The 23597-nt window shown below is 43.5% G+C and overlaps 1 protein-coding gene across 7 annotated transcripts in view; it reads right to left on the bottom strand.

The window, feature by feature from the left end:
- Positions 1–23597, bottom strand: part of Arhgef6 (Rac/Cdc42 guanine nucleotide exchange factor 6) — a 121113-nt gene that overhangs the window by 83229 nt on the left and 14287 nt on the right. For 6 of the 7 annotated variants that reach the window (XM_050159691.1, XM_050159689.1, XM_050159690.1 and 3 more), the window contains 2 exons: positions 4443–4527; positions 2194–2324 (listed from right to left, as the gene is read on the bottom strand). In XM_050159691.1, coding sequence (XP_050015648.1) covers positions 2194–2324; positions 4443–4527 — 216 coding nt within the window. Of the gene's footprint in view, positions 1–2193; positions 2325–4442; positions 4528–4846; positions 4930–23597 lie in introns of those variants that run through there. The other variant, XM_050159695.1, reaches the window with a different exon arrangement.

Genomic DNA, 23597 nt, shown 5'->3' with positions numbered 1-23597 from the left:
CAGGTCCTAGCACCCACATGGCTGCTCACAACCATCTGCAACTACTCGAGTTCCAGGGAAATCATTGCGCTTTTCTGGTCTTCTTGGGCACTTTTGTAAGTGGCACACAGACATACATGCAGGCAAAACACCTATACCCTTAAAGCGTATCTTTTTCCATTTAAAAAGAGTAAAACCGCAGACCCATCTCACTTATTTATTTTATTTGTTTATTTATTTTGTTCTTTTTTTTTTCCAGAACAGTCTCTCACATTAGCTCAGGCTGGCCTGGAATTCGCTAAGTAGCCTGGGCAGAACTCCCAGCAATCCTCCTGCCTCTCAGCCTCCTAAGTGCTAGGATTGCATATGATATCGTGCCTAGCTTAGCCTCTGTTTTGAATTTAGGAGTGTCTAAGTAGGTCTCGGGAGAGATTAATAGCCCCTTCAAGTCCCTATGCAAGCGTCTGCAAGGTCTTGGGGAATGATGGCCCGCGTTTCACCCCAGGAGCCCCTGGTGGAAGGGAAAAAGGAACTGACTTCTAAATGTTCTTTCGTGATCTCCACATGCATCTGCACTATATACATGCACATGCACACACAACGACAACAGCAATAATAATAACAATATAACATTTTAAAATCAAACTTGCGTTTGTCAGAGTGGACATTTTCGAAGGACTCACAGCTTTCAGTTCCCTTTTCTTTCGTCGGTTTTCTAAATGTGGCTGCTTAGCTGTAGCAGCTACTAGAGCGAACTTAATATACCGTTCCATCCTGCTTCTCTCCAGCATAAAATCTGGTCCCAACATTAGCCGCTAAACTACCCTTATAAAAACCTCTCCCATCTCTCGTTTACTCTCAAATCTCAACTAGGCTGGCCTTAAATCAAAAGTAAAGATCAGATGTCGCAGTTAGGCTGGGTAGGGGAAGGCACACATCTGTGATCCTAGCACTTGGGATTTGAAGGGAGGAAGATCAGGAGGAGTTCAAGGTGAGCCTGAGCTACGTGAGACTGCCTCAAAACACCCACAATTACATAAATAAGAAGTTCTGGGTTTAACTTCCGAGAGTTACAGATCCTTATGAGAATCTGATAAGCTCAACAAAGTTTTCCTTGCTCATATTAGTTTATGCACACAAGCTTTTATATGCAACGTAAGAGGGGCCAAAGACTACGGTGCCATAGCATTCATCGGCTTCTCCAAAGGATCTGTTGGCACAGCTGGGCTGTAACTTAAGGGACAGAGTGCTTATCCAGAAGCCCTGATTCAATTCTCAGCATTGTATAGGCCAAATACGATTACACACAACGGTAATCCTAGCACTTGGGAGGCAGAGGCAAGAGGACCTGAAGTTCGAGGTCATTCTACCTCCAAGACATAGCAAGTTTTCTGCCAGGCTGGGTGAATATGAGAGCCTGTGTCAAAAGGAGGAGGAAGGTGTGATCTCCAAAAGGATAAGAACTACCTGTTCAGATGCTCTGGAAGTAACAGGTTGTGGTGGCCTACAGTGAGCCAGTCACTTGGGACAAGAATGAAAGAACAGACAATGGCATTCCTCCCAAATCAAAGCGTCTAAGACCAAACGCAAAGACAATTAGGAGGTCCAGTATAGAGAATTATCATGGGCTGATATTTAAAAGTGGATCTTCTTTTGAGACACAGGTCTTGAGTGGACTATGTAGGCCAGGTTAACCTCAAACTAGCAGTGATGCTCCTGCCTCAGCTTCCAGAGTGCTGGCAATGCAGGTTTGTTCCACCAGGTCCAGTTACACTTTGGTCTTGCTCAATAAGAATTCAAAGAAAAAAGATTGCAGTCAAGACCAGAACAATAACAAATACTTATTGATTGCTAGTGGGTCCCAGGTAATAACACATTCTAATAAGGTCATGGGGCAGGGAAAGGAACAGCGAAGTGCCATCAAGAGCAGTCATAATGACAGACATTTGCATAGCATTCCCAGTAAAGTGACTAGCTGAAGCTTCATAAACAACAGAGCTGGGCTTCAATCCCGAGTTCCAGACCCAGGAGCCCTACCTACCTGCTTTAGCCTGGCATTCTAGTTTGAACTGGCTTTCACTCTGTACCTCGTCCATCTAGTGACACACCAAACAAACAATATCTACCTCAGCACATACGGAAATACATCTGCGATGCTGATCTGATGTGACAGATTTTAAAACAGAGGGGGCAGGGAGAGGGGACTTCACTTACCACTGCCTTTGCCTGACTTTGCTGCGCTGGAGTGGCGCTGGGAACTGCTGTCTGTGGGTTTGGTGGGGCACTGTTGGTAGCAGTAGCGCTAAGAGAGGACGACCGTCCACATGGTCTTTCTGATAGCTGATCTGTGAAAAGAGGAAAAGACATGGTAAAAGAACCACTCACGGCAGCAAACCACCGACAACATGAGAAGCTCCTTCCCAGGACATTGTCAAAGCCATCCGAGCAGCTCTGGGACTTCTATCATTCTGAACAGGCTATGTCTTTCAGGCTCCCCCTCCCTTGTTTTTTTTTTCCTTTCAATGGCCAACTGTTTTCTTCTTAACCTTACTGGCCACTGCTGTCCAGTATAATGAAAAACAGCGACAGAACCACATTTTCTCCTAACCCATTCCCCTACAACTCTTCCCTCCTGAACCAGTTGTCACAGTATGCCCTGTTATCCAAGGCAGACCTATATCGGGTGCCAAACAGCTGTTTGTGGCTCTTATTACTTTTGAAATATTTCAAATTTCTCTCTTTGTTTGCTGGCCCATAACATAGGGGTTCTTTGCTTACATGTAAAAATATGCGTGGCCCACATAACATAGAGTCTCCCTGGTGTGTCGGGGGGGGGGGTGCAGAATCAGAATGAGGGAGAAGGGTGGATTTGAGACAGATGCGATCTTAATCCTAGAATCGCTTTGTAAAACCAAACACGGGAGCCTTCTTTTGCTTGATTCTTTGTGAAATTCGATCGGGCCAGAGCTGAGCTGGGTGTTTTCAGTATGCTGAGTGTGTATTAAAGGGAGAGGCTGGCTTCTTGACAAATTCAAATGAGGCTCCTTTTCCTCTCCACTTATTTTTAAAAGATATAAACTGCAAAAGTCTAAAGCCCAAACATTCCCTAGGCGACAGGCTCAGTATCCAAGTCATTTCCTTGAGGCTGTGGGTTTTAACTTTCACCTCCTTGTATTTTTATAAATATCTGTGGTAAGCGAAGAGACTGTAAAACTTGCAAGAAGAGTTTGGCAAAGGAACGTATAATTTGTGTGGCATAATGTTAGAATTGTACCACCCTCCCTTTCCAGAACTGGATACTTGTCATGTGTGTTAAATATAGCTACTTGAATTAGCTGTACTCTCTGCTATACGCCTTGCAATAGCTCAAAAACATTTTTTTCCCAAATAGCAAAAGAACAACTTCGGAGAAGTATTTTTCTACATCTTGCTATTATCTACAGCTCTTTAGGGGTAAAACTATAATTACTCGATGGCTTCCTAGTTGCGCCATCCTACTTGGCACTTGATTATATTGTCTGCTCGTGTTCTCTAATTGTTTCACGTGGATAAATTGAGTCTCCATAAATAGATGGTAATTTTCTCAAGGGCAGGGCCATATCTTCTACTTCCTCTATGGCACCTGGCAGTGCTGGGCACACAGTCTTTTGGCTCTTAAACCATTCAGTGGCAGAATTCATGTTTGGCGTAAGGGCTCCGGACCGTCATGTGTGGGTTCGAATCCTGGATTAGTCATTTGTTTTCTAGTTGGGTAACTGTGGGCTGGCATTCCTCATCTACAACGGGGACTTCACCATCACCATGGCCTCCAAAGGTGTTCCAGAGATTGAATGAGATCACTTGGAGCTGTTGAGGCAGCCCAGACCCATGGAGAGGGCTCAATCTTGTTAAGACATGATGCCACAGAAAAGGGTTTCTAGTACAGTTATATCAGCTTCCTCTTTCTTCTGCTTATACTTAATGACCTCCAATACAGTGGATAAGAAATGTTTAAATAAGCTACTCTTTTCATTCATGGGGAATCTGAGGTTTCATTCACTGTGTAAAACTACTGAAAAGCTCTTTTTCACAACCTATGGAAAACCAGAAGAAAAATATCTCTGGCGGAGAAAGGGAAGTGATGGCTGTATTTTGTAAACCTTATTTTTTTTTAAAGGAGGAACTGGTCTTTCCCTTTTTGTTTTCCGTCTTGTTATACTTAATTGGCAATCCAAAAGCTTTGCATGAAGTCCCTTTTTGGTTCTTATTGTTGTATTAAGGATATAAGAATGCAATATGTAGGCTTGATAGGCATGTATTTTTCTTGTTATTCTGTGATAAGAACATTTAAGTTATTAAAAATGGAAGTACTTTACATTTGTTTAGATTTATTTGGGGGAAGGGAAGAAATTTGTACCATATGAACAACTGCGGCCATAGTTGGCGTCTAGAAACATGGACCATAAATCACCAGCAGGCCTTACCTTCTGTCGCTTTGTTGACAGCTAAAAGAGTGCTCAGAACCTTGGAGAAATTGGCCCCTGAATAAAGGTCATCGGGCTCAAAAACCTATTAAAAAGGAAATTTGAAACTGTAAGATGTTGTAAGCAATCAACTCAACAAGCGAAACTGTCAAAAGGCCCCTACCTCAAGTTCTCAAGAGGGAAAAGTATGTCCAAGACAAAATGCAAACCTCTGCCTGCCGTCTGGAGAACCCAGCGTAGTGGCTGAGCGGCCTAATGGCATGTGGCAGCCATCAGTGAGTCAGAACAAGACAGTATTGGGATATGAAAGACAAGCCAAGGAGGAAGTGCCCACCAGGAAGTCCACAGCACATACACAGCCCCACGCTCCTGACCTGAACACATGACATTCCTCAGCTACTTACAGAAAGCGCGTGTGCACAGGTTCCAGTCCCTGCCCAACAATGGCCCCAGAAGTCTACAGATAAGGAGGTGGGGCTTTCTGCTTTCCCTTTTGCTCCCGGTCCTCACGAGTGGCCCTGTCACAAGTCCCTCTCTCTCCTCCCCTTCCTCCCTGGTGCTGCCCAACCGCTCAGGATCCCAATGCCACATTGCAGAACTTCTGTCCCGACCTGCCTCTTGCTCTGCACCCTCACTTCCCATTTTCTTCTCTGATCGATCTTGCCCTTCTCATCTGTGAACCAAGAGGATCTGACTCACCATCTGCCCGAGCTTTTGAGTTCTTCCCGACTTTGGGTGACTTTTGCAGCTCTGGCTCCAGGCCTTTCTGGCACTTTGGCCGGGCATGATGGATCAGATCTGGACTTACCACACTTGGCAGGCTGAGGCAGGAGGACTGCCATGAATTTGAGGCCAGCCAGGGCTGCAGAGTGAGCTCCAGGTCAGTCTGGGCTCGAGTGAGACCTGCCTAAAAATAAAAATCCACATTGCCAGTTTTTGCCAACATTCTGATAGGTTACTATTCCTCCTAAAAGTGCAAATTACCTACTGATGTGTTTTTGTGTGTTCATTTGTGTGTGTGTGTGTGTTAGAGGACAACTTTTGGAAATAAATCGGTTCTCACCTACCTTATCCATCCTGGTGAGTTAACTCTGGAAGTGACTTTAACCACTGAGTCATTTCACAAGCCCTATTGTCTTAACTGTAATATAAAATGTTGGTTTTAAAATGCATTCCCTATATTAAGATGGGTTGGGGCATCTTATAATCTCGGACATATATATTGAGGCTAGTAACCTCAAGCACAGGAACAATCCAAAGTAGTCATCCAATAGCATAGATGTAAACCAAGCGTGGTGACTCACACTAGTAATCCCAGAACTCAGCAAATTGAAGCAGGAGCATCACCAAAAGTTCAAGGACAACCTAGCCTACATAGTAGGTCTGACAACCTCAGTTAGAGCCTCAGAATTTACATGTGGAAGTAAAATGTCAGTTCCTTAAACTGTCCTCTGTTGAATGGCCATAGGAGCATGCATGCAAACTCACACACACAGAACAAATAAACAAATAAGCAGAGGTAAACTTTGAATAAAAGGGTACCATTATATTTGCGAAGAGTTAAATGGTACTACATTCCAAATGTTTAAAACGCACTTTTCCAGGCATAAACTGACAGGAGTTCTATTTTGACAGGAGTTTGCCAAAGCCGAGGTGAAGAAAATGCAGTCGATGGTGGCAACAGCATCCCTACCTGCAGACTCAGCCCATCTCCCCTAGGACCGACCCCGTGGGAAAGTGTTCATGATATCTATGCCAAAATGGTCACCAGGCAGGGTCACTTGTTTCCTTTGTGTTAAGTGTGTTCCTTTTGCAATGTCACCCAGCCATAGATCACTCTCTCTCCCTCTCGTCTTCCTCCCACAAGTCTCTTTCCTACACCTATGTCTTCTTTTGCTTTGTGACCCACCACGTCCAACCAAGGCTGTTTGTGAAGTTCTTTGTTTTCAGCCTCTAATTGCCAGTGGGACTGTTGATACGTGTGCATATGGGTATGTCTGTTAGACCAATATGGAAAAAGTGGACAGTCTCTACATCGATAAACAAAACGAAATGCTAGGAGAACAGACACATGTGAGTAAAACCTGGGATGAAATTGTCGCCCTTGTGTTTCTTACCCAGGTTGATTGCGTGCAAATGGCAACACTGGGATTCTTAAAGTAGCCTGGTACTTGACTGAGTTTTCGAACATAGAACTGATCATAAAATAAAACATGCATCAACTAGCATCTGTTCAAATGAGGAAGCTGCCTGGGCTGCACCCAGTTCCCTTTTGAGAAAATGTTGGGGATTAGAAGAAGAACAAGGCGCAGGGATTATTGTTTCAGAGTATCTGGGGGACCAGATACCCTGACAGACAGCCTTCACTACACCATACATTCCTAAGCTGGAAACTGATTTTTTTTTTTTTTAAGATAGGGCTGCATGCAGCACAGACTGACCTTGAACATGCTTGGCCGTCAAGGGGGATCTTGAAATTTTGAGCCTAGTGCTTCTACCTCTCAGGGGTTGGGGTTAGCAATTTGTGCCACCATCCTGTCATATGTTGGACAAGTACTTGACCAATTGAGTTCCAGCCTCAGCCTCTCCAAATTGAATCCTACTCTAGATCTCGCTCCCGTGAACTTGGCCTGGATCTCCTATAGAGAAGGAAACATTATTTGGAGAGAGCACTTCGCTTCCATTCATTGCCAGCCATTTAGAGCAGACTGCAAATGGGAAGTGTGAGATCCTGTTTCCAGATGAGGAAAGACCACCTGGGAAAAAGTGGGGGAGAGTCCCTTAAGGTGGAGTGGGCTAAGAAGAACAAGGAGAAATGAGGTACTATATAGGCCACTGGAATAGGAAGAACGCTGCTGTTTTGTTATAATTTTTTTGTTCTTTTTCTCTGACTTGGTTTTGAGACAGAGCTATGTAGGTCTGGCTGGCCTGCAACTCACTGTGTGCAGTAATTCTCCAGCCCCCTCCCCCCCCCCCCCGCCAAGTGTTGGTATTACGGGATTGAGCTATTACATCTCTCCTTAATGTCACCAAATGGAAAACTAACCCCTCTTTCTATCCGCAAACCCTGGGACCTGTGGAAAGGTAAGTACTTTTCAAAGTTCAAGTCAACTCATGACAAAGGTGTGATGATATCACCATGTAGTACTCTGTAAGACACCTGCTCGCCTCTTCAGTGTCTGGTATGTGATCGAGATTCTGCACAGCTGAGCTTTCTTTATCCCTGTTTTGGTCCAGAAAGAAGGCACTTAGTTCATGTAGATCTGTGAAGGCCAGGTGAACAGTAAGACTTCCACCATCCGTTCATTTTACCACTTCTGTGACTCAGACAGGTCAAAGAGAATTGGAATTCTTGCTAGAGAGTCCCAAGGTAGCCCTCCAGCAACTGGGCGAATGCCGCTCAAGTTTACAAACAACCGAAACTCTACTGTGGGTAAGCAATAGAGAAGACAGGCACTAAACCTCATTAGAGATTCTTCTCTGAACATTCACATACAGCCAGCCAAACTCCATTCCAACATCAGCAGATGAAATGAGACAAGACATTTAGTTGTTACACGTTTTCCAACATGTTTTCCGTTCTGGAAATCCACAATAACATCAAAACCTATTTTCCATCTTCTAAACACCAGTTGTGAATTCTGAGATCTTGGGGATCTGCCAGTGTAAATTGTGCAGAAGTTACCATTTCCATGATTTTACAAATAGATTCTTTTGAAGTCACTCTCGATTTCAATATGTGAGGCAAAGAGGCACCTTAGAAGGCATTCCTCTAATTCCTTGTTGCCTTCTCTAGTACCTCACTAACCCTCTCCCCACTTTCTACAAGGTCTCATAGAGTCTAGGCTAGACCATAAACTCCCTATCACCAAGGACTACCTTTCCACTTCTGATGTTCCTGCTTCCACCTCCAGAGCACAGGGATAATGGGCACTGACCTCTACAGCAAGTGCAATACAGTGCTGGGGAAGAAACCCAGGGCTTCGTGCCTGCTAGGCTACTCACTGAGCTATGTCTCCACTCTACCCCTCACTAATCATAGAAATATGATTACTGATTTGTTGGGCCCTGCCATCTTCCTGGCATGAGGCTTAGAGAGTAAATACATATTGCGATGATTTGAGTGTTTATGTCACCCAAATTCATGACTGAAATTTAACCTTTGAGGTGGTACTGTTTGGAAGTGGGGACATTGGGAACTTATTAGGTCATGAGCGAGCACAGATTCCTCATGAATGGGATTAGTAGCCTGATTAAAAAAAATAAAAGTGAGGCAGTGGCTCAATGGGTAAGAACACTGACTGCTCTCCCAGAGGCCCGGAGTTCAACTCACAGCACCCACATGGCAGCTCACAACCACCTATAACTCCAGATCCAGGGAATATAACGCTTTCTAGCTTCCCCTGGTATCAAGCACACACATGGTGCAAAGACATACACGCAGGCAAAAACACACATAAAATCAAAATAAGTTTAAAAGTAAATAAATAAAAGGAGCCCAAACAGCTGCTTTGCCTTTTCCACCATCCAAGACACTGTGATCATGTATTTCCCAGCTACTGGCTCTACTAGCAACTTCATCTTGGGCTCTCTACCCTCCAGAACCACGAATGAATATGAGAAATCATTTCTCTTGTTATAAGGTTAGGATATTTTGATATTACCAGAGGATAAGATTTAATTTTTTTCATTGTATTTGTTTCTCCCAACAAGCCTGCAATGTGGGAACAATTATTTCCTCGCTTCCTTAAATGAGTAAACTAAGATCAAGAGTATAGTCACAGACGAGGAAAGTGATAGAACCGATAAAAATACACACATAAGAAATCGGGGGTGTAGTTCACTTGGAAGAGTGCCTTCCTACTTTGTATAAAGGAAGTCCTGAATTTGACTGCTAACATCCTGTGAAACAGGAGTGTTTAAGGCATTTCTGTAACCTCAATAGTCAGGCAGTCGAAGCAGAAGGATCAGAAGGCCACGTTCATTGTCAACAACATACCAAGCTTGAGACCAGCCTGAGATAGATGAAGCCTTCCCTCAAATAAAAAAAAAAAAAAAAACATTTACAACTGGCTGCTCTGACAGGCATTGCAGCCATGCGAATACCCTTGAGGCTTCCTTGAGATATAGGAAAACACAGAAAAGCCATCCGTGGGTTGGCACCGGAAGAAATCCCTTGCTACTTCAGTCCCAGTAGCATCGGAACCATCTGCAGACAGTTTGTAAGAGTCCCCAAAATGACTAATTCAGCTCACTGCGGCAATGAAAATCTCCCTCCTAGACTGTCTCCCAAGGGGCCCTGTCTCATTCCCTTCCCATTTCCCAACACAACTCATGCTGCATTTGCCAGAAGTCAGGAAGAGCAGTGCACACTTTGTAAGGCACCAGTAAAGTGGGGGGGGGTCCAGTTTGTGGCTCCAGCAATGAGCTAAGCCACCTGGGCTCCCTTGACTTCCTCATTATCATGCATTAAGCACCCGAGTTAAGCAGTCACAGCAGACCAGCTACATCCCAATTAAGAAAGGAATCCACACACCCTCCATTCGATTTCAGAGTCAACAATACCTTTAAGGTCCCTGTGGCTTCAATAGCACCCAGTCAACTCCCATTTCAGGTTACTTTCAGGCTTACATTGATCACAGTTGGCTCCATCACGCCTGTTGTTGTTGCTGCTGCTGTTGTTGTTTAAATCTAATCCACTGAAAAGCAAGTGATCCAATGGAACCGCAAAGATGCGCCGCTTCTATTTCTAGCCCATTTAAAGAAAAGATGCCAAATACTTCAGGCCAGCCCAGTGCTTTCCTGTTCTTCTTGGTCTTATGAAACGGAATCTGAAATTAACTGAGCTCATCCTGAATCACGTTCTCTAATTCTCACAGCGGAACACACTGCCTCTGCTAACCCCTGAACTCTAAAGGAAATGGCATTACATGGTCCAACCGAGAAAGCAAATCTGAGCTGCTTAGTCATATTTCACTGGTGGCATTGCTTCTGGCTCTGCAACCCGTGAGAATGCCACACAGCTCCCGCTAAAAGCAGTCAGCAACACATAATGCTCTTAGCTCAGAAATTAGACTCATTACCCACTAGCGTTCCACCTGCTAGAATACAGTAATGGCATTTGTACCCGGCCTAATAACTGATTCTATTGACGTGGGGCAAACTTAAAAGTGCAAACCCTGATGCACGGACTTTGATTCCCTCCATGCCTCTGCATTTCAGCAATTTAGGGAACAAGATCCTACCTGTGCCTATATTTGCAACAACATGAGGTATATTGGAAAGAGGTGTGGGAGTCTGGAGACCTAGACTCCAATACCAACTCTGGCACTGCTAGACCATGGGAAGAACCTTAAGTCTCAAATCTGATTCAATTCTCAAGGCTATAGTACAGAAAATGGATTCACACTAGCTAACGTCACCAAAGGCCTCTGCATAAGCTCAAATGCTAAAGTCTTCATTTTTGCTGAAATGTATTGCTAATTGGACAGGAAATGACATCCTTACATTATGGCAAGAGCATTCTCTTCTAACCGAAATATGCACAGTGAACGGGATCTCGTGAAGCAGGCCTATAAATCCTAGATGCTCGGGAGCCTCGGGCAGAAAAAGCACTAGTTCAAGGCCTGCTTGGGTTACAGAATTACTTCCAGGCCAGCCTAAGCAACTTTATAAGACACTGCCTCAAAGTAAACAGTGAAAAGGGCTAGGGATGTCGTTCGGTGGTAGACTGCTTGCCTAGCATGTGTTACATATATAAAGCAAAGGAGTCCGTGGAACTACCATAATAGATTTTATGAGTTGATGTTTAAAAAAAAACAAACTCATATTTCTCTATGGTTCTGCCACTGCACAGTGGCATTTGGCTTGTGATTGTGTCTATAGGCACTTTGTTTAACCATGTATGTTCTCTCGTCTCTGTGGATCTCTATACACTTTATATGAGTAACACAGGCGCCTACGTAACATCTGTGGGTCTCTATATAGTCACTTTATATGGCTAACACAGGCTCCTAGAGGACTTGAACCTCATAGAATCCTGAGGCAGGATGCTCAGCCCCAAACTGCTTTTAGGACAGAACTAAGATCCAAGCCTAACTCCTCACTGTTCCCACTCTCGATTCACCAAGTTGACCTTGCCAGCATCAGTGCAGGACAGCCCAGGGCTTCACTCTTTCCTGTTCTGCCTTCAGGGAAAACCCCCACTCTCCACACTAGAGACTAATCTTCACCAGAGGGCTCAGTGTTTAGGAAAGAGAAGAGACAAGAGCTGATAGAGGCATCTGGGGTGGGAAGGCATGGGGTTTTACAAAGGCACTGCAACAGAGAAAACCCATGAGAAAGAGAAAGGACATGAAGGGCATGGGGGACCTAATCACTCTTGTAGCCCCCCACTACCCTTCCTCCAGTCACCAGCACCTTTACAGAGCCGCAGTGGCTGCCAGTTTTTGGGAAGGAAGAGGGCAATACCTCAGTCACGGGAATGTTTTTATGTTAGAACTTGAGGTGGGCTCCCCAACACCTACCACCACCTGCTTAAGAGAAAGGATTGACTTCCGGGTGTTCTAAATCCGAATGAATAACACATTTTCCTGGAGACTTAGCATCGCACCTGCTTCTTAGTCTCTGTGTGTTTTTATAGTTTAGCCGCATAAAGTATTAAACAAGCTTCTGTGGCCCATCCAGGAAACATAATCAACATGCAAAGCCTTATTTCTATGGGGAAATGTTTGTATTAACAATAGCTCACAGGTGAGAATTTGGAAAACAGCTCCTTTTTTATTTTACTAATATATTTTATTTAACCATGTATTTCTGTTTACATTTTACTTTTTCTTCATTTCAGAGTATATGAAGATCAGAGGAAAACCTGCGGGATTCAGTTCTTTGCTCCCACCCTGTGGTGATTATTGGGCTTCCATACAAGCACATCTACCCACTGAGTTTACCCACCTAATAATATATTTCAGTTCTTCATTGTTTCTAGCCACATGCTCCTAAATAAACTAATATCCACAACACTTTTCCCTTTTCTTTTCAAAGGATGAAAAAGGGCCTAGACATTCTCAGTACTGTAGACTTTAGAACTCTGTGGTTCAAGGACCAAGGTAAACATATGAAGAGTGAGAATCTCCTCCAAAGTGTCCAGTGTTTAATCTTGTAACAATCTGGAGAGGAACGGAGTTGGGTTTGAAGCCTCTGCTTTCGTGGGAGCCTCAGATGACTGGGTTGGAGCCTTAAAAGATAGCCAAAGCAATCATTTCCCTAAAATTCTAGGTACAGGGGATATGGCTAGTAAATGAAGTCTGCACAAATCTGAGAGACGAAGTTCATGAACACAGAAATAAATGTGGGCTACTGCCAGTTTCCACGAAGTCCTCCACGTACCAACCTTTATGCCTCTTCTGGAACATGTGTGATGGTGAGAAACAGAGCCCCCCCGCACCCCCCGTGATCTACCAGCAAGCCAGCTCTTCATAATCTCCATCTCTTTTTGTCTCTGTCATACAGAGACTACTCATTGGTTTCCAATTGGGTGGTAGAGTCTTTCAAACTGACCTACTGCTCTGGCAACCCGTGTGAAATCCTTGATGACTAATCCCTCACTGGTTGACCAAGAGGATGGTCTCTCCGAGAGCCTTACATGCAGACAGGTAACTTTGACAATCTAAGCCACGTGACACCAGTGCAATTGTTTCCCATAGACCTTCCATGTCCAGAAGAGTTCCGGTCACACCGCAGGATCTCAATAGACATTTAGATACATACTGCGTGTTTAGATGTTCCTGTCAATAGATAATCACAACCAAAGGAAAAGCCCTGCTAAAAGTACGACAAACTCGGAGAGAGGGCTAGGGATGTAGCTCGGTGTTTCAAGCGCTTGCGCAACATATGCAAGTCCAAAGGCTCAACATCTAACACCACAAAATAAAAAAAACTCAGAAAGATATATCACTTAAGAAACAACAAAAACAAGATCAATCACCTTCCAGCTTTGTAATAAACAGCTATCTAAAACAAGAAATGCCAATGTTCATCTGCAAAATTAAGCAATTAATCCCTGTAACTGGGAAGTGACCAGAGGCACGTCAGACTCCCTGGTTGTGGATCTTTTGAATCATGTATGAAATATGGTCCCAGGTCATAGAAACTCCATTAAATCTCACCAGAAGCACCATGACCTAAGTAGTATGGAGAAGGGAAGCAGGAAGGGTCTGTGGGCTTTCATTGCCTTGCTAAAATGGACTATATTTTAATTATTGTATTATAGAGCAGTAAACTGACAACAAATGCAAGCTGGACTCACTTATTCATACCCGTGTTCTAAAACCGGCTTCAATTCAGAGGCAGAGGTCAGTGAAATATGGCAAAATGTCTCCCCATAAACAAGAGGCAACTTGCAATTTTTAAAGACTATAAACTACACATCCAAAATCCTTCCAACTCTAGTTTATCTGGGTGGGAAGGATGTTGCATCAAAATTAGCTATCGTTTTCTCTTTTTTACAGACAAAGTCTTCTGTAGCCCCGGCTGACCTGGACCTCACTGTGTAGCTAAGGATGGGCTTGAACTTCTGATCCTCCTTCCTTCATCTCACACGTGCTGAGATTACAGGTATGAGTTACTACACTGGTTCGTGCAGTATTAGGAAGCAAACCCAGGGCTGCCAGCATGCTAGGCAAGCACGCTATCACCTAAGCTACATTTCCAGTCCCTCTTTATTTAGAGATCACATTTAGCAATTCTTCTGCCACTTCGTATTTCTGTCTCTGTGTAATTAAAAAAAATACATCCTTTTCAGAGGCAGCAATGCCTAGCAGACATTAATTAATTAATTTGTTAATTAATTAATTTTACAACATTTCATTAAAAAACAAATTTTTTTTTACCTTGGAAAACATCCAAACACTGGATGGTGGACATTCAGGAACTCAGATATCAGAGGCATTAGTTAGAGTGTTTCAGTTAGCATCTACAGATCAAACAGTCAGGGGTTATAGCTCAGTGGTAGAGCATTTGACTGCAGATCAAACAGTCATCCAGCAAAAGCCAACCCAAAACTGTCTCAAAGATCAAGCTCATAGGGTTGGCATGGAAGATACTGCTTATAATCCCAGAATTCAGAAGACAAAGGCGGGGAGATCACCACAGGCTCGAGGTCCATTTTACTGGGGTACACAGTGACATCCAGGACAGCATGAGCTACAGAGTGAGGCCCTGTCTCTAAAAAAACATCAGGAGCTGAAAAGGCGATGGTTCAGTAGCTAAAAGTACTTGCCACTCTTGCACAGGACCTGGGTTCGGTTCTCAACACTTTCCTGACAGCTTACAAACTGTCCCTAACTCCAGTTTGAGTTGATCCAACACTCTCTTATGGTTTCTATGAGCATGTGTGTGTGTGTGTGTGTGTGTGTGTGTATATACGTGTGTGTGTGTGTGTGTATATATGTTTTACATACAGGCAAAATACTTAGACACACAAAATAAAAGTAAATGGATATTAACAACAAAGAAAACAAAAAAGCATGTTTGTCATTCTGAGGCGGTAGCATGCAAGAATATTCTCAAACTGACTCCTCCCTAACAAGTCCAGTATTTCTTACTACCTCATCCTATCAATGTGTCAAACTTGAGCTCTTCTTTCCTCACCGAGCTTCTCTCTCTCTTGTGGGTTTACAGTTCTCTTTTATAAAAGGTTACTTAGGACCTGAACCCTAGATCTCCAACTTGTTTCAGTTCCAAGGTTTAGCCCAAACACTACTCATCATTATCCGGCGGAATTCCCTAAACTTGTATTGCATTTGACCTCTAGCGTCTGGAGCCACTAAGTTAGACACCTAGCCACATCCTGTTAAAGTCTTTTCCTTCACAGGCTGGCTCTTTCCTAATCTCAAATCCAAACAGAGGACAGAGAACCGGTTCCATGTGGGTTAAGAACATTTGTTGCTCTTGCAGAGGACTCAGGTCTAATTCCTAGCCCCCATATTGTGGCGTTCAACCATCCATACCTCCAGTTCCAAAGAATTCGATACTTCTCACCTTCATGGATGACAGGCACATGTTGCGCATACATACATGTAGGGGAAACATTTATACACATGGAGTAAATATTTTAGAGTAAAATAAATTTCAAAGCTATTTCTTACATCAAAAATACCTGCCCTTTTGGCACGTCTTTCCAAGAAAGAAGGGAGGGCAAAAGACTTTTATTTTTTCTATTAAAACTTGGTAAATCAGAGCTCATAAATTTTCTGTCACTCTGTAAAATAAATTCACTTATTACCAGAGTGTGAGAGTGTGACTGGGAGACTTTACTTCACCACTTGTGTCACTTTGGAGCTCACATGTAGGACCAGAGCATATGTAGAGGTCTGACTTTGAAAGGCCAATGAAGGGGGCTGGAGAGATGGCTCAGTGGTTAAGAGCATTGCCTGCTCTTCCAAAGGTCATGAGTTCAATTCCCGGCAACCACATGGTGGCTCACAACCATCTGTAACGAGATCTGCTGCCCTCTTCTGGTCTGCAGACACACAGGGACAGAATATTGTATACATAATAAATTAAAAAAAAAGAAAGAAAGGCCAATGAAGGGGCCAGCAGGGTGGATCAGAAGCAAAGGTGCCTGCTGCCGACACTGACAATGTGAGTTCAGTCTGGACACTGAATAGTGAGGAGAGAGAACACATTCTCTGAAGTTGTTCTCTCAACTCCACCTCCACACATGTGAATGGGCATGCACGCTCATGTATGTATGTGTGTATATATATATGTGTGTGTGTGTGTATATGGACACAATAAAAAACATGCATGTGTACATATATATCTGCACAGTAAAAAATAAATAAATCTGGTTTTAAAAAGAGGAAAGGCCAATGAAACCAAGAGATTTGGGGTAAGATAAGAAATAAGAAGTGGGCAGGGAGGGAAGCCAAGTGTTTCCATATGACATCATAGGATGTAAGCTCCCAAAATACTTGAGGAAGAAAACTGAGGCAGGAAAATTGGCACAAGATGAGGGCCAATCTTGGCTATGTAATGAATCTGTATCTCAAAACAAACCAAAAGTAAAATAAGACAACTTTGAAACAGACGCTTCAGCTCAGCATAAAAACACTGAGCAATGATATGTTGGAGGCGACCTAGCTTCGTTTCCTTTTTTCACTCACTATACAGTTAGTATTAGACATCCAAGATATCAAGAAGAAAATATTTTTAAAACTAATTAAAATCAAGATCAAGCTACTATCTAGTCAATAAATACCATCTGGGCACCTAATATATAACAGGAATTAACTGTAGTAGTTTGAAGGAGAAACGCCCTCCTATTGATTTCAGGTGTTTGAACACGTGATAGCCAGTGGATAGTACTATTTGGGGATATTTAGGATGCATGGCCTTGTTGGAAGATGAATGTTACTGGAGATCAGCTTTCAGAGTTAAAAAGACTGGCAACATTTCTAGATACTAATTCTCTTTCATGCTTGCTGTTCAAGATGTGCATTCTCAGCTTTCTACACCAGCTGCCACACCTGCCTGCTGCCGTGCCTCCCTCCATGGTAGATTCCTATCCCATGAGCCTAAGTAAACCCTTTCTCCTCTAAGTTGCCTGGGTCTTGGTTTTTTAGCGCAGCAACAGAAAGGTAGCAAATACGCTAATTTACTACTTTCTTGTAAGATAAGTAAAGAGATACTATGTGAGATCTGGTAAACGGACAGGTGGGATGGCTTAGGCAGTGAGGTTCCTGACATGAAGATCTGAGTCTGAATCCCTGGCATAAAAACCCAGCACATTGCTCTCGCCACAGAGCTGGAGAGTAGGAGACAGGCACATCCTTGGGATGTACTGGCTAGAGAGTCTAGCAGAATTGATGAGCTTCGGGTGCAAGGAGAGCTCATGTCTGAAGAAAAAGGTAGATGCCTGGAGAGATGGCTCAGTGCTTATAAGCACTTGCTGCTCTTCCAGCAGACATGAGTTCAACACCTAGCGCCCACATCGGCCTGTAACTTCAGCTCCAGGGACTCCGATGCCTTCTTGCCCGCTTGAGCATCGACACACACATGGCATACACTCAGATACACGTCCATATGCATAAACATAAATGAGGAAATAAAGATGCCAACCCCATATACACTAACTTCCATTTCCTCCCTCTCTCTCTCTCTCTCTCTCTCTCTCTCTCTCTCTCTCTTTCTCTCTCTTTGAAACAGTGTTCCATGTACCTGAGGCTGGCTTTGAACTCCTGATTACATCCCAAGTACTGGGATTCTATGTGTGTGTCACCAAGTTTTCCATTCTGTTGTATCCCCTTGAAGGTAAAAATTTAAATATATATAACGCATTCCCAGGTACCACCCTGCCTTCTGAGAATGCAAACAAATTAGGTTACAATGTCTCTTAGAAGTGTCAGAGAAGCTACAGCTACAAAATCTCACCAGCATGAATGCCTTAATAAAACATGAACAAGATGACACCAGTAGGCATGCTAACAAGAAACAGAGAAATGGAGCCTAGATAAAGAGCTGTAGGCAATAAAGAATGCTGAAAAGGGGGAAAATAGTCTTATGAAAAATCATAGGTATATGATTATACATACAAATAATGTTACAGAGACTTAGAGGTTGGATTTCTAACTAGGAGTGTGAAGAAAGAGGTCTTGAACTTGAGAGCGAGCAAGGAGGGTGCTTCGCCAGGATTGGAGGGAGAAAAGGAAGGGGGAGATGCTGTGATTATATTTTAATCCCAAAAATAATAAATTCAAAGAAAATGCTTATTTACAGTATATTTCATCAAAAGTTGCTAGATTTCATTTTTAACTCATTTATTTTCTATGTGTGAGTTTCTGGCTGTATGTATATCTGTGTGTCATGTGCATGTCTTGTGCCCATAAAAGCCAGAAGAAGCACTGGGTCCCCTTAGACTGGAGTTACATCCAGGTTGGGAGCTGCCGTATGAGTGCTGGGAATTAGACTTGGGTCCTTTGGAAGACCAGCCAGCGCTCTTAACCACAGAGTCATCTCCCCAGCTTTCTCAGATTTGATTTCTGAGATGGGGTCTTGCTGTATAGCTAAGGTAGACCTGGAAAGCGTGATGCAGTGCAAGGCAGTCTCAAACTTGTGGCCTTCTACCTCAGCTCCTTAGTGTTGGGCTTACGAGCGTGTGCTGGCTTTAAATTGATTTTAGTAGTCAAATGCATTGTTCTTTGGATTTGCACATCTGTCTCTACAATTATTGAGAAGATACTCCCTTCACCAATGTCTCTATAATTACCGAGAAGATACCTCCCTTCACTATAGATCTAGCTTTGGCTAATACACAAATTACAAGAAAAAAAATGTTTCTTAGTATTCACAGATCTAGCTCTTCATAAACGATGTTGGGAACTGACACCTTAAAGTTGCCTCGTAAAATAAAGTCAACACTTCCAAGAAGTAGAAGAATGTCTTGTCGTTGTGTCTTGGGTGGGAGCAGTCCTTAATAACGCTTTGACTTGCCACTTTGCAAGCTGCCGCACTCTGTCTCACCTTGATTTAATTGCTCCTTCTCCCTCTCGTCCTATTCAATCCCTCAACTGTCATGTCTGATCTCTGTAATAATATTCAAGTCCCTAAGAATGAATAAAACTGGGATTTTACTCTATTTGTCTAAGCGGAACTTAATTAGGAAGGTAAATCTTCCGCCAGAAGCCAAACAGAAAAGATGTGTGACTAGCTACTCTGGGGAGCCGTCAGCACACTCCAAAGGCCATCTTCAGAGACCCGTCACTCTAAGCCGAGCACGGTGCTGCCAACCTGTAACCTCAGCACTTGTGAGGCGAGGGCAGGAAGATCCTGAAGGGTTTAACGTCATCTTCAGCTATGTAGTGAGAGAAAGATTGAGGCCAGCCTGGGCTACATAAAACTGTGTGGCAAAAACACACAGGAAGATCCTTATCTCCAAATCTCCGAACCAGACAGCCCTGACCAGGGTGGGACAATTACCTTCTCTAAAATACTGGTGAGCAAGGGCCTCAAGGGGCCAGTGTGTGCCTTCAGACTTCTCTCATTTGCAATTCAAAAAGCACAGCCCAAGACAGCAGGAATGGCGGCTGTGCAAGGCTGGCTTCTGAGCTCAATCCCTCAACCCAGCTGGTGAAACGAAAGAGCTGACTCCTGAAAGTTGTCCTCTGACCTCCACATGCGTGCCATGGGCACTCTTGCACGCACATTCCCAGACACACACATACACAGAGAGAGAGACAGACAGACAGACATGGAAAGACAGAGACAGAGAGAGTAATGAATATTTTTTATAGCACATTGTGAGCCAGCCAGGCATCATAATCCTAGCTCTGGGGAGTCAGAGGCAGGAGGATCCTAAATTGAGGCCAGCCATGACTACACGGTAACACTCTGTCTGCAGGGGATAAACACCCGAGAGAAGCAGCATCATACTTGTAATTCTTGCCCTTGGGAAGGAAAAGCAGGAGGATCACTGCAAATGCAATGCTACCCTGGGCCAGATGTAAAGTTCTAATCCAGCAGGAGCTTCATAGTGATACCGTGTCTCAAGAAAGCAAGTACAGCAGAAACGTTCAGTGTGCAGTTTTGACTTGTACTAAATCCAGTGGCATCACCGTTGTGCCTTCTGCAGTGCAGCCAACCTGGCCCAAATTCTTACACTTATCTTAAGGGGCGCCTCATCGATGCACGTGACCAAGTTAGAATGAACTGGAGTTGAGGATAGCTGAGCAAGGCTGCATGGTTTAAATAAAGAGGCACATTGTACTCAGTTGCCCTCAGAAACAGCCTGGATTGGAGTCAGCATTAAAAGCAAATTAGAGTGAGTGAGATTTAAAAAGAGAGAATTTACATTTCTAGTCAGGAAGATTGCAGTGATACAATTTACTAACAAAATGCATTCCTTTTCATAGAGCGGGTTCATACAACTCAACTCAGAAACAATGGGCTCCCGTTTTAGAAATTACATACTTTCTTTTTTTTAAAAAAATAGAGGCCATTGATTCTGACCCCCCCCCACTGTGCTCAATTCAACAGGTTTATTACTTCCTTCCTGTGTGCAAGGGGGAATTGCTTTCTAGTCTCCACCAAACACAAGAGATCATTCATTGAACTGTTTAACTTAACTGAAACAATAAGTGAGCATCTTTCTCTAAGTTGGGTATTACACTTTTTACATTATGTGTTATTTTAATGTCACAATAAATACGTTCATGTAAAAATGCACATGAACTAAACCCCTTTCATAGAGACGAACACGAGAAACTATTCTTTCCTTATATTTGCCTAGTTGGTGTATAGACTAGAAAATAATAGACACTTTTCCTGAGTTCTCCACTCCAAGAAGAATCTATCAAAGCTGGTTCTATTATTAGAGCACAAGATGGCGACTACAGAAGTTACTGTGGTTAACAACTAAAGAATCCAGTCTCCTCTTTACAACTGGATCCCCAAGTACATTTCTAGTCTTGCATTGCTATAAAGGAAACCATATGCAAATTGTTCTATCAGTAAAAAAAAAAAATGGATATGTATGATGGCACAGACCTTTAACCCAAGCACTTGAGAGGCAGAGGCAGAGACAAGTAGATTTCCGTGAGCTCGGGGCCAGCCTGTTGTAATAGTGACTTCCAGGACAGAGGGAAATCTGGCTTAATAGATTCATAGCCTGTGTATGCGCTTAGAACAACTGCAAGACCAAAGGAGAGAAAGAGTGAGAGCTGCTGCAAGCCGTTTTGAAAACTTGGACGATGCTCTGTGTATTGTCTGACACTCCAGTTAAGTATTCCAATCTGTGCTCCATGGGTTACAATGAACTACAGTGTCGAGGAAATATGAACTGTCTTCCTGTAGTCTCCCAAAGCAAACACGTTCTAGAAATGATCTTAAGCACATTGCATCCTACCCCAAACTTCAGTGACTGTCCTCGATGAGAATTTCAGTGACAGGGGGAAAGACCCTTCAATTACAAAAGACCCTGACAATACCGAATGGGTTCATCTTTGCAGTCAATCATGGGAAGCAGAGCCAAGTCTGCCACCACGATTCATCTAAAAAGCCCAGAAACATTCAGCTTTGTTTTGCTTTCTGGAAAAGGCCTGTGTTAAGTGTTCCAATCTATGTGGGGTTTTCACCTTTGGCTTTGCTCTTTAAGATGGTTTTCCAAAACCAGGCCGGCTTTGCCAAATAGAACATGGAGGTAAGATCCAAGATGGCTGGATGCTTTTGTCTCCCATTCAAATTTCATCCATGTCTAACTTTCCAGCATAGCTAATATAAAAAGCACAGAACTCTGAGAGAGCCCAGAGTTAATGCTTGCTCTACATCTAATCTGTTTAAATGTTACATTTTCAAGAGATCAGCCAGCTCACTTATCAAATAGGATTATTTCAACATAACCAAGAGAGCTGTTGTTTTCATAATGCAGAACGACGTCTGAATAAGTCTACTAGAAGACATCAAAATTCCAATTAGAAATGGGCTTTCAGTTCTGTGGGTAAAGCTCATTTTGTAGAGTGCTTTCCTCGAATGCACAAAGCCCTGGGCTCAATGCTCAGCACCACATAAAATAAGCCTGGTGGCATGCACCTATAATCCCAGCACTCAGGAGGTAGTAGCAGGAGGATTGGGAGTTCAAGGTCATCCTCTGCTATGTAGAGACTTTGAGGGCAATACATGAGACCCACTTGAAAGAAAGAAAAGGAGAGGAGAGGAAAGGAGAAAGGAAGGGATAGAGAAAAGGAGCTAGCATTTATTGAGTCGACACTCGGTGCCAACTGCTTTTCTTGCTGTCTGTCACTAGCATTAAGGGCAACGTATACCTCATCAGAGATTCTATGTACCACTGCCACCTTAAAGACTGTCATATCCATGTTAAGTAGCCAACCCAGGTCGGACTAAGTGCAAAGCTAAGCTGAAGCTCTTAACTCTTAATCACTGTGCTACTATTCCATTTACACACACACACACACACACACACACACACACACACATACACACACAACTTGCTCGCACAGGGGACAGGGGGATGAATAAGAATGTCTGAAGCAGGACCAAGACAGGGCAAGGAGCAAATTCTAGTCACCAAGTCCCACATAGAGCATGCCTGGCCTCCCACTGAAAGGACCTCAGCTGGTTCTGTGTTTGGGGGTCTGATTTATATAGTTTTCTCCCTTTTGCCGCTGTACCATTGATTTCATTTTTCTGTGTTTTGTACACACACACACACACACACACACACACACACATTTTTGGCATCTCCATCACGTCTAACCTGCAGCAGGCCCCCTTTCCCCTTTACCCCAGATGGCTAGGCAGGCACTGTGTCCCAGTTTGCCAGGGGCTTCCACATCCCTTCCCTCATCTCACCTCATCCAGCACTTCTCATCAGTTTGGGGTGAGCAGCCAGGTTACCCTTAATGCTCACATGCTTAGCTAAGTAGAAGCGATTTGTCTCTGAGTGGGAGACTGAGGCAATCTCCTAGGAACAAAGCATGTAAGTCTCAGTGCAGAAAAGGATTATCTCCCTCGGAATTAAGGACTCCCCTGACTGTGCAGCCATTCCACGGGACAATAATTTAGTTAGTGGATATTAGTGAGTACCTGTAATGAGCCTTGCTCCATCCCAAGGACTAGGTAGGATCTGCTAGGAACCTTGCTCCATCCCAAGGACTAGGATCTGCTAAAAACCTTGCTCCATCCCAAGGACTACAGTTACAAGGATAAAGAATCTTTGGTCTCTGACTTAAGGACTTTGAAGACGTGCCAACAGATATATTAAAACATAACCACAGTGAGTACTGACAATTTCCCTGTAACCTCCATATAACTGCAATGTAGGTGTGCGTGTACATACACGCTAATAATCATAATAATAAACAAAGTGAAAAGTATAAAATAGTACGTAAGGGATGATGGGAAAATATGTATAAATTACCTAACTCAGCAGTTCCCTCTCCTCCTGTCTCTCCCTCGTCCTCTCTGGAGCCCAGGCTTTCCCGAAACTCACTGTGTAGCAAGGCTTCCCTCCAACTCAACAGTCCCTGTGCTCCAGCCTCCAAAGTGCTGGGATGACAGACCTGTGCCGCTCCACTCGGTTTAACATTACTTTCTTCATGGTCTCAGCCAGGTAGCAAAGGCTTGACGTGGCTAGATAAC

This window comes from Alexandromys fortis, unplaced genomic scaffold, assembly GCF_014885135.2.
Source record: "Alexandromys fortis isolate MF-2015 unplaced genomic scaffold, M_Fortis_MF-2015_v1.1 scaffold_95, whole genome shotgun sequence".
Lineage (NCBI taxonomy): Eukaryota > Metazoa > Chordata > Mammalia > Rodentia > Cricetidae > Alexandromys > Alexandromys fortis.
The sequence above is the reverse complement of the archived record's forward strand: the minus strand, read 5'-3'. Positions and strand labels throughout refer to the sequence as shown.